The 17,383-nt window shown below is 40.5% G+C and overlaps 2 protein-coding genes across 2 annotated transcripts in view; one reads left to right on the top strand and one right to left on the bottom strand.

The window, feature by feature from the left end:
- Window positions 1–16,026, bottom strand: part of LOC124111215 (ER membrane protein complex subunit 1-like) — a 35,622-nt gene extending 19,596 nt beyond the window's left edge. The window contains exons 1-13 of the mRNA XM_048394223.1: window positions 15,903–16,026; window positions 13,801–13,925; window positions 12,693–12,758; window positions 11,856–11,958; window positions 11,072–11,103; window positions 9,785–9,875; window positions 8,463–8,621; window positions 7,404–7,512; window positions 6,292–6,456; window positions 5,036–5,107; window positions 3,657–3,752; window positions 2,488–2,581; window positions 817–933 (exon numbers count right to left, since the gene is read on the bottom strand). Coding sequence (XP_048250180.1) covers window positions 817–933; window positions 2,488–2,581; window positions 3,657–3,752; window positions 5,036–5,107; window positions 6,292–6,456; window positions 7,404–7,512; window positions 8,463–8,621; window positions 9,785–9,875; window positions 11,072–11,103; window positions 11,856–11,958; window positions 12,693–12,758; window positions 13,801–13,925; window positions 15,903–15,997 — 1,324 coding nt within the window. The 5' untranslated portion in view covers window positions 15,998–16,026. The remainder of the gene's footprint in view (window positions 1–816; window positions 934–2,487; window positions 2,582–3,656; window positions 3,753–5,035; window positions 5,108–6,291; window positions 6,457–7,403; window positions 7,513–8,462; window positions 8,622–9,784; window positions 9,876–11,071; window positions 11,104–11,855; window positions 11,959–12,692; window positions 12,759–13,800; window positions 13,926–15,902) is intronic.
- A 38-nt stretch (window positions 16,027–16,064) lies between these two features.
- The window catches only part of LOC124111214 (activated CDC42 kinase 1-like), a 104,945-nt gene continuing 103,626 nt past the window's right edge, over window positions 16,065–17,383 (top strand). The window contains exon 1 of the mRNA XM_046470855.2: window positions 16,065–16,195. The gene's annotated coding sequence lies outside the window, so the exon portion shown is untranslated. The remainder of the gene's footprint in view (window positions 16,196–17,383) is intronic.

Below are 17,383 nucleotides of genomic sequence, written 5' to 3'. Positions count from 1 at the left end.
GTGTGTTTTAACAGATTTTAGGCATTATATCCTCCGATCTATGGATCAAGTGATCTATTGTTGAGAAGAAGGAATCTAGCTGTCAGGGAAATACAACCTTATCTGTCAGGGAAATACAACCTAATCTGTCAGGGAAATACAACATAATCTGTCAGAGAAATACAACCTAATCTGTCAGGGAAATACAACCTAATCTGTCAGAGAAATACGACCTAATCTGTCAGGGAAATACAACCTAATCTGTCAGGGAAATACAACCTAATCTGTCAGGGAAATACAACATAATCTGTCAGAGAAATACGACCTAATCTGTCAGGGAAATACAACATAATCTGTCAGGGAAATACGACACAATCTGTCAGGGAAATATGACCTAATCTGTCAGGGAAATACGACCTAATCTGTCAGGGAAATGCAACATAATCTGTCAGAGAAATACGACCTAATCTGTCAGGGAAATACAACCTAATCTGTCAGGGAAATACAACATAATCTGTCAGAGAAATACGACCTAATCTGTCAGGGAAATACAACCTAATCTGTCAGGGAAATACAACCTAATCTGTCAGGGAAATACAACATAATCTGTCAGAGAAATACGACCTAATCTGTCAGGGAAATACAACATAATCTGTCAGGGAAATACGACACAATCTGTCAGGGAAATATGACCTAATCTGTCAGGGAAATACGACCTAATCTGTCAGGGAAATGCAACATAATCTGTGAGGGAAATACAACCTAATCTGCCAGGGTAATGACAGGCAACTTGTCACATACATATATATTTTCCCAACTTCAATCTCAGATATTTACCTTCAATGGATCCAAATTCATCCTCAAACTTGGCCTGGTTCTCGGACAATGGCAGATCGACCATTTCCACACTGAGAATATAAGCCAGCGACTCCTCTCTTCGCCATGTAGTTTTCCCTGGACAAACATATACAACAATACAGACTTTGTTGGGGAGAACAACTTCAATACCATATCTGCTGTAATAAGTGCCCAGGGCACTTAGAAAACTTACAGAAGGGCGCAGTTATTGAAACCATACACAAGTTAAATTTGTTGTCAGAGACAGAACAGTGGGTGAGTGAGTGAGTATGGTTTTACGCCGCTTTTAGCAATATTCCAGCAATATCACAGAAATGGGCTTCACACATTGTACCCATGTCGGGAATCAAACCCGGGTCTTCGGCGTGACGAGCGAATGCTTTAACCACTAGGCTACCCGACCGTCCCTGTATAGAACAGACTTAGTTCAAAAGTCCATTAAACTAAAACATGTTCAATACTAGTCAACACATACACTTTCTACACTGTCGTGTTAACTGCAAAAGAACTGTAATATGCGCAAGAAAATAAACAACTTTCAGACTTAGAACCATGAGCTTTTAAGGATTACCTACAGATTTGTCTTGAAGCTGCTTATTGGAGCAGGCGCTTAATACGGCGAATACAGTATTAATAATTCATGGCAAAGTGTGTTAGTATTTCACAGTTATGTCCAGCCTCCAGAAGTTAAGGCAGATAACTGATGCTGAGTGAGTGATTAAGTTGGGTAAATGTTCCCTTAAACAGTATCAAAAAGAGGGGAAAAGAGCCTCAACTGATGTTGGTTGTTGTTTAACGCCGCACTCAGCAATGTCCCAGCTATATGAGGGCAGTCTGTAAATAATTGAGTCTGGACCAGACAATCCAGTGATTGACATCATGAGCATCGATCCACGCAATTGGGATACGATGACATGCGTCAACCAAGTCAGCGAGCATTACAACCCGATCCCGTTAGTCGCCTCTTACGACAAGCACCAAAGATCCGAATCAAAATATAGGAATTGAACACAAAACCAGCTGATCCTTGATGTTAAGGGACACAACTCAGCACACAGACCTGTAGAATCTTAAACCACTGGGCCACTTTCTGACAGAGGGGAAAGAGAAAAAATCCAATAGAATTTCAGGAACAGAAATTTCTTGAACATACTTAAAACATTACGTACTCACATTCTACCCTTGATTTCCTTAACTCCATAATATAAGATGACAGTAATCCCATCATAAAACATAAGTGGCAAGTAACATTACATATCAATTCAACTTCTAAAGTATGATTTTGGATTACTGGGACAAAAAGTTGCTGTGGAATGAGTTGTCTCCCTTTGATCAGTCCATCATCAACATTCAGCAGCAATGAGACTGTCTGTCCACCTTGTTTGTTTGTTTAATTGTTGTTTAAGGCCACACTCAGCAATATACCGGCTATATGACGGCGGTCTGTTAGTAATCGAGTCTGGACCAGACAATCCAGTGATTGACATCATGAGCATTGATCCACACAATTGAGATCGATGACATGCATGAACCAAGTCAGCGAGCCTGACCACCTGATCCCGTTAGTCGCCTCTTACGACAAGCATAGTCAAGCATGGGTTGCCAAAGACCTATTCTAACCCGGATCATCACGGGTCTCTATCCACCTACCTGATCTGAAGTGAATGGTGTAATCTTCAGAGGTGAAGGCTACTTTACAGGACATTCTTGAATCTTTCTTGCGATTGAAAAGCAGCCCATTTAGCTGTGGGAACAAACAAAAACAAGTATTTGTCACAAAGTGACGAAATGTTCCCCGCCTGTATATACACCATAGTACCAAATATGAAGACAATCCAGTGTTTAGTTCTTGAGATATCGCGGCAACAAACAGGTGGGACGTAGGTACGGACGGACGGTCGTGAATACTATATGCCCCGCTCCGCGCTTTCGCGCGGCGGGGGACAATCAGGCAGGTGTTGTGTAATTCAGTGTTTTACTTTCGGCTAATTCTGAGCTGAAGTGAGGTGAAACGGGGTTTAACGTCGCGTCCAAGATTATTGCACTTAAATTGCGACGTGCATGCATGTGTGTGTGTGTGTGTGTGTGTGTGTCTGTGTGTGTGTGGCCAGACTGATGCCAATTTATAGTGCTATCCCACTGAAAAACCATGCTGCAGTTTAACATGAATACCCCACTCAGACACAGTATACTGACTCCGAGCCGACCAGTCCTTGCTTTAGCCCCTTAATGCCGAGCGCCAGACAGGGTAACAACAAGTTCTGCTCTCTGGGCGGACGCTCTACCACTAGACCATGGAGGTAGTCCTTGCCTAATTGAGGTAGTCCTTGCCTAATAAGATCACACTGATTGATTGATTGGGTGATGTGAACACCTCACTCGGCTATATGACAGCAGTCTGTAAATAATCGAGAGATGTGACATCATGCATTGAAAGATGACACATTGTCTACGATTTAATCTTACAGCTTATAAAAATGTTAGGCCCAAAATATATTTTATTTTTAGGGCTTAGAGATATTTGTCCTTATTAAAAAAGTAAAGTGGTTGACTAGTCTTGTCACACACATTGCATGAGAAAATTGAACTGTTTTTTCCTAATTTGAATTATTGTTTAATAACTCACATAGAAAGTTGCTTTTCATATGACTATATCAATTTGAAATGGTTTTGTCTCAAATATTGCTGTTCAAAATAATTTGTGAAAAAATATACGAATCTGAATATTTATATCTCCACTTTTCACACTTGATGATCGGTTGATCCATAAAACAGAAAACGTATGTCTGGGGTAAAAGTAGCATGTGACAATGTCTGACCATGTTAGGATGTCCGTGTGTGTTGGTGAAGGCCATGGTCTGGGCCAAGTCGGCAACCTCCCCCCAACTCTTCATGTCGTATGCGGTCAGGGACAACTGCAACATACACAACACATCATCATCATCATCATCATCATAATAATAATAATTTATGCGTAACATACACAAGATGTCACTAAATCATTGCTTTACCACAATATATTTCTACCTTTTTCTAGTATGTAATAGTTGGTGTTGCAGCAATTTCGTCAAATCAGATCAGATCTTTTACGCCGATTCGATACATCTCTGTCATGATCTGACAAACCTTCCAAAGGTCACACAAGGTGAACTCTGAGCAAACTTTGATCGTCTAATCAGATGACAGATGTGATGGTTCTTGAGCCAATCAGATGCCTGTTTCCCATCATAATTCCCCTTCATTGCATCTTGTCAGGTGCAGTTTTGAAAGATAAATTACTTTACCACCTTTCTCCTGATTATGATTGTTGTTTGTTTGTTTGTTTGTTTGTTTGTTATTTTAACGCCGCAATCAGCAATATTCCATCTATATGATGACGGTCTGTAAGTAATCGAGTCTGGACCAGACAGTCCAGTGATTGACAACATGAGCATCGATCCACGCATTTGAGATCGATGACATGATTCAACCAAGTCAGCGATCCTGACCACCTGATCCCGTTAGTCGCCTCTTACGACAAGCATAGTCACCTTTTACGGCAAGCATGGGTTGCTGAAGACCTTTTCTAACCCGTAACTTCACGGCCTGATTATGAAAATTTGGTCAGAACAAAACTTGCTATAGCTACAGGGCTAAAAAATACTAGTTTGAACAAGCAACAACCAAAAAAACACTGCCTGCCTGCTCTATATTTTGAAAAGTCATTGCCTGAGAACCAATTCTTTTATTTTTTTAGGCCTAGCAAATCCAGTTATAAGATACAGAAATCAGAATGGCTCTCTGAATTCCACGTTCCCTTTCGTCTAAAATTTTGAAGCCTCCATGCCAATTAGCTGATTAGAAAGCCTCCTCCTTTTTGGGGGTCCTATTATCAGTAATAATATACCAGTGTTCCTTCACAAAGCCATAGCATTAGTTATTTTGCTCACTTACTGTACATCAACATGAATTGGGAAATATTTATTCCAATTTGGGATAATTTTCAGAAATTTGATGCAGCCTCGGGGCCTAATGTCATGAATATCGGCCTTGCCTGGCTCCCCACCTGTTGTCTACAGGGGCGGATCCAGCAGTTTTGAAAGGGAGGGATACAAAATATCAAAATCCTCTCAGATAATTTGACTGCCTACAACATACTACTTTTGGTTTTCAAGGATCCACCTATGCTTCACATGTCCCTGCTATAGCAGATTCTCACCTCCAGCCCTGACCTTTCCAGTGTGAGGAGGAAGTCTCTGTCTCCCTGGTATGTGATCTGGGCAGATGATGCCTGGAATAGATCATCATCATCATCATCATCATCATCATCTTCATCATCGTGTTCTTCAGGTATGCTACCGTATATCGCTGTGTATAAGGCGAGTTTTTCGTACCTAAAATGAGGGGGCTAAGAAGGGGGGTCGTCTTATACACGGAGTCGAAGATCTCACATTTTTTTCCACTGGCGATGTCAACCGGCGTCCGATAGCCAGCCCAGCATTTGACAATAAAACTTCGCATTTCGTCCTAAATAACTGTTCCAATAACTATTTCCATACATAAACATCCTTGAATAAAGTTTAATAATTTCTGCAAATAAAGTTGAAATGACCCTCGCCTCGATGCAGATTGTCAAACCACCTGACACGGTAAAACAATCAACATCCGTGAGCAGAGAGCTGGAAGTACCGGTAAGCATTTGCATATTGCACATGTGACCTAACATGTGATAACCGGTGAAGCTGAAATCAATTCCCGCTGTTTTTACAGTTGTATTAACAAGTGTTGGAGACGGTGTGTACAAGTGATTGTGGAATAAACACGCTGAATGTGAAGCAAACATAAGAATAGTTAGTTATAACATAGTTAATTGGCGATTAAATTACTCACCATTGTCTCTTATATGTTATTACTTCATAAATGAATTTTATTTTACGGGCACCAATTTGATGTCGTACCGTGTAAACACAAAATGGCGACGTGTGCTGGAGTTACACACGCGACCTATCATTGTAGAAAAAAAACAACGCAAGATAAAAATATTTTTATTTCATATATAAGGTTTGTGTGCGCACTTGTGATGTGTGCGAAATATGCATCAGTCGGAAAGTGCACATTAAATCTCCAAAGTAACTAACTAACTAACTAACTTGTGATGTCCGTGTGCGAAATACGCTACAGTCGGAAAGCGCACATTAAATCTTCTATATCAGTCAGACTTGTGATGTGTTTCATTCCCGGTCGCCTTATACACGGAGTATAGGATTTTGGGTTGATTTTTAAGGCGTGTACAGGGGGGTCGTCTTATACGTGGGGTCGCCTTATACACAGCGGTATACGGTACTATAATATTAACTGACATCATCATCATCAGCAGAGCATATAAACATGATAACCTTCACTGTCATCATAGTATCATCAACAACAACATAAAAAAACAACACTTTTCTCTAATCTGCAAAATATCACACAAACCTTTGGTAAATCTTTCACAACTTTCACCCCAGTTTTTGAAACTGTGAGTACTGCCATGTGGTCTTTCGACACTCGTAGGATGACCTCTGCCCTCGGGTCATCTGCACTTGGGTTGACTGGACTGGACTGGAGTTGAGTGAAGATGCTGGCTTGAAGATTCAGATCCTGAAAAGATGAGTCATATAGATGTCTGGGAATGTTTGATAATAAGTCAATCTTCACATACTTAACATGGGCGCATTAAGATCTATTTATTGTCTTTGGTGGTAATTTATACAGAAATAAAGATTTTTTTCAAAATAATCTGCCCATGCTTAAGTAGCCCCTCATGGTTTATTCTCCCTGCAGTGTTTTATTGTACGATAAACAACGACCACAAGTTGTTGATATGAGATATCAACATTACTTACGGCCTCTTTAAGGATGTTAGTATTAAGTATTCGCTTTAAAAATATTTACCCGTATTTAAATAATGATGGCTCCATGAATAGAATCCGACTGCCGCAATGTCGGACAAGTCCATTTTATGAACAGGGGGGTAAATTTGGTCTTTCACGAATATTCTCACAATTTTCATGTCATATCTGTTCTACTTTTCGAAGTGATCAGTTGGCTATTGCGTCAATCTACATTATCCAGCTACATCTTTGTGGAACAACTCACACCACAATTTTCTCTAAAAAATAATGTCATCCAATTTACGATGCCATCAAGTTGTGAGCACATGTTCAAATCTCAAAAAATGACGCCACGATAGAACAATGTTTCATCATGAAAATAACACGCTACATCCTTCATTGTTCTTTGGGAGTTATCGCATAGCTATCTTAGATACTACAATATACCATGACAACACATTACAAAACAGTGGCATTGGGCGAATTCACAGAAAAGTTACATATTTATTAAATTGGGACGGAGGCGGTCTTGAAGGAAAGGCCGATATGACACATGTAGTAGACATCTACTACTTCGGATAAATGCAGGAGCGACGCGGACAAACCAAGGATCATAGGTGGTCCTACATGCCAAGGGAGACAACTGTGCAAGTGACTGTGGCACCTCATACTTCCAACAACCACAGAGAAATTCCTGTTTAACAATTTTCCTACCTGCAGCGACTGTGGGGTGAAGGCCTGGCCGGCTGTCAGAGGCAGAATCTGGAGAGACTGGGTTTCTGGCCGGTAACACACAAAGTACTCCTCTCCTGATATAGCGCAGCTGAAAGGAAACATAGCTAATTTACATGGTCCCTCGTTATAACGCTAACCTCAGGGTCCATGGATGAAACCCGCCTTATCAGGCACCAGCGTTCCTAATATAGAATGATAGTCTGATAGTTCAACTAACAAGGATGTGAAGATGTGTGTGCACACATGTCGACATATGTGCATAAATGTGCATGGTTTCTTTGTTTGATTGTTGTTTAACGCCAAACACAGCAATATTCCGGCTATATGACTGAAGTTTGGAAATAATCGAGTCTGGACCAGACAATCCAGTGATTAACGTCATGAGTATCAAACTACGCAAGTCCAGTTTCCACCCATGTTTAACTTGGCTGGAATTTCTGGGCTTGATTGTAGCGCCACCAGTGATTATTACTAGTTATGTCCCTCCTATTGACCAGTCAGATTCCACCTCTCATATCACTCCCATCTGCTTCAAACAAATGGTGGCGCCCTGTCAAGATGATCTAACCGATAATCAAAATATATATTGTGATAGAACGAGTCTTACTTCGCGAAGTGCATCAAATCACGTGATCACCTTGTTAAAAAAAAAACATGAAAAGATTTGAAAAATATCTGTTGGCAGAACACATGCTTTGCAAATCCTGAAATCGCCCGAAATCTGCAAGGCAGTTTACGAACCAGATGTCGCTTTCATTACCCAATTTTGATTTGACTATGCATAGACTTGTTAGTCCATCCAAAATATAACTCCATTATTCCAGCCTAGTTCGGCACGGCTGGAAAGTGGACTTCCATCGTCAGTTAGCTCCTTGCCTCGGGAAGATGACATCTCCTTAACTTAAAAGGCTCCATGGGTAAACACTTAATCATACATACTGCCCATAACACAAAGTAAAATATTATTTGTCTTAAAACACAAAATATCAGAGACAATGACTAAGAAAATCAACGATCATGTGCTCCAACTTCACATACCTCGTCTCCACTGTGATCCACAGGGAAGGAACAGCTCGATGAGATTTCAGTTTCCCTCCCTGTCCGACTGTTACTATGGTAACCTTAGCTTTGGGGGTCACACCGACCAGGATGATGTCATGATCTCGGCTGGCCATGTGCCAATAGTCCACAGTGTCACTGAAATGTCAGGAAGTTTGTATTGTTGGGGATTTTATAATGATTAAGACAAAGGCTTCTTAAAACAGAACCCTGGGAATTTTGGTGAAAACAAATCTAATTCAGTGCAAGAACACTCATGATTTAGTGAGTGAGATGGGTTTAACGCCACTTTTAACACTATTCCAGTTATATCACGGCGTGCCAGCTTAGTGTGGGAGGAAAGCCCAAAGTGATGCATGTCTCAGACGTTTACCACTTCGGTGAAACCCACGGGCACGGGTATGGTGCTGACAAACCTAGAAACATAATCCGGGCAAACTGGGATTCGAACCCACAATCATAGGTTTCTGGCGTGTCCAAGGGAGGCAACTCTGCACAGCGAATCGCGGTGCCTGAGACGACTGGGCCACCCGTGCCCCCTGCACACTCATGACAAATAGATCAACCACTTTGGTGAACCCCAATACGCATGTCTGTCGAAGAATCATGTGACTGCTTCCAGGCCAATGATTATAGCAGAAAACTTGACATTATAAAGGTGACGCTATTTTTCAGAGCATTATCATTTGCAGAAGCCAGAGGTCTTCCATTAACTGCCCGACGAAGGAGGGCTTCTGCAAATGATAATGCCCTGAAAAATAGCATTACCGTTATTATAGCTAAAATAGATAGAATTTGTTTTCAAATAAAAATAAAAAATATCGGTTTTGAAACATTTACTGCAATGACATGAACTTCACTGACCCACTTTTACAAATATGGAAACATCGTAGACCAAACCAGATGACGTCTCTATTGAACGTGACGTCACCTTTCCCTATCCCCATGACGTCACCTAACAACGGGCGTGATAATGGTCCGTCGTCAAGCAATATGAGGGCATTATCAAGTTACAGTGGCCCGCTCATTTCTGATAACGTGCGGTCAGTTTAATGATAATTCTATCCATTTTAGCTATAATATTTAACATTGTTTGTTGTTTACTGCCACACACTGCAATATTACAGCCATATGACAGCTGCCAGTAAATATTTGCGTCTGTCCCATGTCATCGTAGGGACAATGTCACCAAGTCTGACCACCAGATTTCACTTAATCATCTCTTGTGACAGGCAAAGGTTGCTGGGGACCAATTCTAACCCCAAATCTTCACAATGGCGTCCTCTATCTGAGGGAGTTACCTGTTGGGCAGATCCAGTTCCCAGTCTTTGGCCCCATCCGAAGCACGTAGAGCATACAGACCATGGGCTGTTGCCACCACCACACTCTCAGCTGAAACATACAGGGATACTGTGGAAAGGATGTTCGAGTGAGTTGGGTTTAACGCTGCTTTTAACAGTATTCCAGTTATATCACGGCGTGTCAGCTTGATTTTGGAGGAAAGCCTGAAGTGATGCAGGTCTCAGACGTTTACCACTTTGGTGAAACCCATGAGCACGGGTATGGTGCTGACAAACCTAGAAACATAATCAGGGCGAACCGGGATTCGAACCCACGTTCATAGGTTTCTGCCTTGTCCAGGGGACGCAACTCTGCACAGCGAATCGCAGCGCCTTAGACGACTGGGCCACCAATGCCCCAAAAGGATGTTTGAAGTTAGGCAAGAAAGTTAGGGTGTTCCTTACAATAAATATCAAGGTTTTGAGGTCCAGAGATTTCAGTACTTCAATACTATACTAAGCCTCAAGGTCCCTCCACCTCCCTTACCTTTTAACAGAGACCTATATTTAAGGTTGTGCAACTGATACTATTTACATATGACAGCGGTCTGTAAATAATAGAGTCTGGACCAGACAATCCAGTGATTGACATCAATTGAGCATCAATCCACGCAATTGGGATCGATGACATGCATGAACCAAGTCAGCGAGCCTGACCACCCGATCCCTTAGTCGCCTCTTATGACAAGCATGGTCGCTTTTAGGGCAGGCATGGGTTGCTGAAGACCTATTCTACCCCGGGACCTACTTACATGTACTGCACGTGACGTAGGACGACAGGGTCTGCTATCATTGAACCTGATCACACATTCATATTTATATATATTCTGTAGTTTCTATGAGGCTTACTTACAGTGCAAGGAAATGTTTTTTGGAGATCTTAGGAACATGGTCAAAGTGCAAAGGTCTAAATTAAAAATATCACCAAAAAAACTGCAACATATATATATATATATATACTGAGCCCCACAACTAAAATTTCATTACATTTTGAACATAAGTGACAGTAATGGCCGTAATAGGTTTTTCAATATGGCTGCCATGGTGGCCATATTGAAAATGGGATTTAAACCTCTTGAACAAAATTGGATGTCTTCATTAGTGGGAATAAATGTGAAGCTTCAGCTTCATTGGTCCAGTGGTTTCTGCTGAGATGATGTTTATCATGCTTTTGATGAATGATGGACAAAGGAAAACAATAACTTTCAGTCAGGTGAGCTAAAATCAGAACCCACAAAGAACACTCACCTTTAGAACGTCCTGTGAAAACACCAGAGGCTCTGCAATAGAAATTACAGGAAGGGTTCAAGAGAATGTGAGTGACAAATAGCACAATAAATCAGTTGTATCAATCAATCTGAGGGAGGTGAGGTGAAATGGAGTTTAATGTCGCGTTCAAGATTTTTGCACTTATATAGCGACGTGCATGCACGTGTGTGTGTGGCTGCTTGTACTAGACCGGACTGATGCCGATTTATAGTGCTAGCTCACTGAGATACCATGCCGCAGTTTAACATGAATACCCCACTCAGACACAGTATACTGACTCCAAGCCGACCAGTCCTTGTTATAGTCCCTTAATGCCGAGCGCCAGACAGGGTAACAACAAGTACCATCTTTTAACGTCTTTTGGTATGACACAGACAGGGATCAAAACTCGAACTATCCACTCTCCGGGCAGACGCTCTACCACTAGACCACGGAGGCGGTCGCAATCTGAGGGAAAGGTACCTCCATTGGTATGCACGATCATGAACAAACAAATACATTGAACTTCCCTTGCGTATAGCATTTTTGAAAAAGTTTACTATACCATGAGCAAGTGTATGATTAGTCAAAACACAATGTTGTGATTAGGATTAGGAACTGAACTTTTTTTTTAGTGCTACTTACATTTGTAGCAAAGAGCAAAATATGACATGGATACCACACACTGCTAACTTGGCAGTAGTTCTGAAGACATAGCTACCCAGTGGCTCTCCTTTTTGAAAATTAACCAGGCCATAAAAGGCGTAATGTATAAAGTACGTACCTCATGTCTGGTTCCGCCTTCAGCACTGACTCCCATGAGAGAGAGCCAGTAGACGGGTGCCATCCCCGCACCATCTTGCCGCCCCCTGACACTGTCACTAGGGCTGAAACACACAGACACACATCAATAGTCTTTTTGTTTCTTGTTCGAACCTGCAGTCAGCAATATTCCAGCTGTATCATTTTCTATTCATAGCTTTCCATCCTCCCGAGGCAAGGGTGTAACCAAGTCAGCGAGCTTGACCACCCGATCACGTGTCGCCTTTTACGACAAGCATAATCTCCTTTTACGGCAAGCATGGGTTGCTGAAGACCTATTCTACCCCGGAATCTTCACGGGTCGTAAATAATAAGGCCTGGGCCATACAAGCAATGTCCCATGTCTTCTGGGTAAGATGACACCAAATAACCAAGTCACTGAGTCTGACCACCACTTTGTCTCTTGTGAGGGTGTGAGTATGGTTTGGGGCTGCTTTTAGAAATATTCCAGCGATATAGCAGCGGGGAACACCAGAAAATGGCTTCACACACTGTACCCATGTGATGAGCGAACGCTTTAACCACTAGGCTACCCCACCTCCCCCTCCTCTTTTGACAAGCAATAGAAAGCTATGAGTTTATGAACTGGGTTCATGTAGTAGAGGGCAACTGGATGATAAACATTTTATTTTGGAGGTGAAATCCACAAGCATTCCAAGGCATTCCTAGGATAATAACAAGGGTGAAACCAAGGGACACAACTCTGCACAATGAATTGCAGCACCATAGACCAATGGGTCGCACATACAGGGAGGTCACACGACAACAAACACACTGACAACAAACTGGTTCAACTCACAGGTTCCCTGGTGAAGCACCATGTCCATATGACCTCTCTTGTCATCTTCAAACACCCGTCGCCAAACTGAAACGTGAGAAACAGGATACTTATTACTGCTTTATTATTTTGGGGGGGTATTTAGCATATTTTGAGTCTATTAGATTTTGTTTTCTATAAAATAATTCTACTTCTCTGTTGTTACAGATAAATTCAAATTAGCATGTGTTCATGTGCTACCCTTAGTGGTTGGTTGGTTTGTTGTTTAACGCCGCACTCAGCAATGTTCCAGCTATATGACGGCGGCCTGTAAATAATCTAGTCTGGACAAGACAGTCCAGTGATTGATATCATGAGCATCGATCCACTCAATTGGGATCGATGACATGCTTCATCCAAGTCAGCGAGCCTGACCACCCGATCCCGTGAGACGCATAACCTCATAACTGTGCTTCCTGTCTAAGTTACAACAAGTGAGATGTTGCATATCCAAATAATTTGTGCATTATTCACTGCAGTAGAGTTCATGTATACGTGATTCCTGCCTTCAGTCAGTAAGGAAATATCTGTTGTTTGTTTTTCCTCAAATGCCGCACTCAGTTATATTTCGGCTTTATGATGACAGTCACATAAATACAGTAGTCAAGTCTGGGCCAGACAATCCAGTGATTCACAGTGAACATGAGCATCATCAATCCACACAATTCGTATGTGATGACATGCATCAACCAAGTCAGCGAGTCTGACCACCAGATCCTCTTAGTTGCCTCTTACAACAAGCATAGTCGCCTCTTACGGCAAGCATAGTCGCCTCTTACGGCAAGCATGAAGAAGACCTTTTCTAACCCGGACCTTATTGAGATTACATAAAAAAATAAAAATTTTCCCAAAAATGTTCGAAAAAATAATAATGCTTGCTTGAGACAATTGAAAAAAAAGAAAGAATTTTTCTGCCACAAAAATAACATTGTTGCAAGGTGTTTGTCTTTCAAATAAAGTCACGCTCATAGTTTTAAAAAAAAAAATGTTTTTTATAGCTGCAGCTGAAAAAATATCTCCAAACAAAATCCCAAGCCACCCTGAATATCAAATGGTTGGTCCCTTGCACTGTTGAGTGTAAATAAGTCACCTATGCTTCCATTGTTGGCATGTATGGAGGCGAGTACATTCTTCTCTGTAGACACAATGAGCTTCTTCCCACTTGATGACTGGTCCCAGAACATGTGCAGTGGTTTCCCCACATACGACTGCTTCCTGAAAGAAACATTGTAATTGCTAATTTATTAGGTGAGGTGAGGTGAAATTGGGTTTAACGTCGCGTCCAAGATTATTGCACTTATATAGCGACGTGCTAATTTATTAGGAGTAAATATGAGTCACATAAATCATACTAAACAATAAATAAACATCATCCTTGATTTAGTCAAAATAGTAAATATCATCAATACTACATGGGTTTATTCCAGACACAACACTACTCCATTACTGAATAAGGAAGGCTGATCTTGCAATGTAATTGTGATGCATTTTTAATAATCTAAACAGAGCTCCAGATAACTTTTTGAGCAATTGAGTTTTTACTCTAGGGTTTCTATTTTAATTGGGTTATTACATTTTTCATTGGATAACCAATATTTTTTCACTCATCTAGTCATCACTCTATTAGGTTTTTCCCTAAAGCAGTGAACATTTTAAAATTTTTAAAAAATGAAATAATGTTTGACATGTATTAAACTGTTCTAAATATGTAGGCTTGACTCGGAAAGAAAATTAGCTTGTAATTGTGTTTCGGAAATTAGCTCCTTTGTACACATGCTGAAAAAGCTTCATTGGGTATTTACACGAGCTGTTTTTTTCATTTGAGTTTTTCATTTAATGCATGCGTTTCTGTACGCAAGTTAATTGAAAGTAATTGGGTTTTGAATATTTTTTAATTTATTTTTTTTCGGGGGGGGGGGGGGGGGAGTATTTTACACAACTACACTGCTTATCTGTAGCACTGGCTGAAGAAATGAGGCAATGCAAAACTCATGGAAGTCATATGAACCCTACACTGTGCATGAATTTGTGAGACCCCTACCATTGCCTAATACTGAAGCAGTGTGTAGAGTAGAAGGCTGCAACGTTGTGGCAAGTTGCACAAGAACACTGTGGATGTAATCTGGCAAGTTATTGGTCTGATGACACACGGGTCAGGTCACAATTCGTTGGTTAGAATTAGTGACTACACCGGAAGGCTGTCATTTGTATTCACAGGTAATGGAGGAATGTAGTGAGTGAGTGAGTTTGGTTTTACGCCGCTTTTAGCAATATTCCAGCAATATCACGGTGGGGGGGACACCAGAAATGGGCTTCACACATTGTACCCATGTCGGGAATCGAACCCGGGTCATCAGCGTGATGAACGAACTCTTAAACCAGTAGGCTACCTGACCGCCCCGAGGAATGTAGTGTTAACAAACCACAAAATATTGACAATAAATATTTATAGGTATACTCACTGCCAAAATAAATGTGAATACCATACATGATGTTTAATATATGAAGAATCACTCATATTAGAGATATTAGATTGGTTTCATGCACAAGCGAACATACTGGTATGGTGTGTGAACTGACGCTCATGAACACATATGACATCATAGATCCATAACTCGAGATGCACCATTTGTCTCGTACAGGATTAGAGTGTAAAGTTTGCAAATCATGTGCAGCATTTCGTGATTAGAATAAAGACACTCTCCTTAACACCCGAATGATTGTTAGTTTTGTCTGTGTAGACAAGTCAGTATCAAAATCGTTTATATGGAGCAGCACAGAGACAGAGTTACTGCGGCTAACTTTTCTTATTGGGACGAACCGTACACCCAAGTTATGACAGAGAACAACAATGATCAACCGAACCAATGAGGGTATAGGCAAATGCAGGTACTTGATCATGTTGATAGAAGTTGATTCTATCATACTCCATGATCTACCTCTGAAGCGTTGATTGGAATTGGAAATAAATGCAAATAATAAATGAATAGTGCATTACTCCTTCTGCATCTGGTATGATCAACCCTAGTAAGTACGATTTAGGACAGTTTACTCTTCACGCTATTAGGACGTTGGAGCTGAGTTTGATTCATGCAAAACAGCATCATCATCCAACCGGCAACATTTTGGTTCTGAGCTAAATTAGGTCACAGTTGATGTAATTGGCTAAAATTGCCACATTCTATGCCATACCAATCAAACTTTCCAACTTGATCCTCAAAGAGACCAAAAGCCGATGAAATCAGCAGCAGAAGTTGGCAAAGCTTCTTAGCACATGCAGCCGCCATGTTTGCAAATAACTAAGGGAGACAACTCTATCATACGTAAAAAAGAGTAGACTTCCTGTGTATTTGATATGGCGGTGCCCAGTTATGTGTAATCTGGGATAGGCTAAAGTTTACGTTATCTCAACACGCGTGAATGCACTATGCCTCTTAATCACAGTCATAGTAAAACAGATATCTGAAGCACCCGTTCACCGTTAGGTAAGTGGAAGAAATGATTGCGAATGACCCGAAGTTGTGGTTTGATTTCAGATTCACATTCAACAGTTGAGTAAACTGCCTCTTCACGTTTAAAAACAAATGTCAGTTTGCCCATAATTTGTACGTATAACCTATCTCTTGCCTCCCACATTAACCCATGGTAAGGCACCATGTATCATCGATTTGAACCGTGATTCCAATGCATACGCGGGGAAATCGTTTTGGATTACAGATTATTTTAGTGTCACTAGACCCGATTTAGCTGAGTGATTGTTTATCATGTTTATGTTTATTATGTTTGTTTGATTGTATATATATGTCTATTTATGAGGAACAGTTACATTTATTGATGTATTATTTCTCAATTTTGTACTGATTTTGTTGAATGTTACCTGAACTGAATATTAACAGAAACAGGCTACAACTAGACTATGTACACACCTTAGGATAGAAATATATCCTTTGTTAAAATATTTTAGACTTATTTTGGTGTTTAATTCTCTCTCAGTAAATTAGAATTGTAATATTGAATATGACTGATTTTGTAACTTGGCTCCAAGTACATAATCATACATGGTATTCTGAACGATTGGTATTTACATTTTGATATACATATCCGGGTAATTTATTGTTTTGAATAGCTGAGAAAACAAACTATTCTTATGGTCATGATATCATGAATAAGGACATGTTCATGATCAAATATTTCAGTTGGTCTAATTGTTTTTGGATTTTTTTATGGCAGAAGAAACTATTAGAAAGTTGGGAATAGTAATTAAGATAAGTCCTTTATCAATAACAAATTTCCCTCTTTCAAACCTTTTTTGTTTTGTGTAATTATGTTACAAGGTTACAATCTTGTATATGGTATGAACTGTGATATTTGTTGCTTTATTTCTGTAGAATATTATTCATACAGTTTAGCTTAGGGGTGGCACGGTTGATGAGCAGATAAATCCTGTCTGTTGACAGGTTATAGCTCTTATGTCAGCTGTGGTTATGGACTTAGAAGGGAGATAACTCTTCACACACTACAAAGTGTCTTCATGGTATTCGGAAAAGATTGATGTCTCTGCATATAATATTACAGGAATCATGCACCAACTTAGCAATTAAGTATGAGTGTTTAACATTTCCTTTTAGTTCCAGTGTTCACATGGTCCATGTTATTATATCATGGCCACTTTT

This window comes from Haliotis rufescens, unplaced genomic scaffold, assembly GCF_023055435.1.
Source record: "Haliotis rufescens isolate VD_foot unplaced genomic scaffold, xgHalRufe1.0.p SCAF_13, whole genome shotgun sequence".
Taxonomy (NCBI): domain Eukaryota; kingdom Metazoa; phylum Mollusca; class Gastropoda; order Lepetellida; family Haliotidae; genus Haliotis; species Haliotis rufescens.
This window is presented reverse-complemented; position numbering and strand designations above follow the sequence as displayed.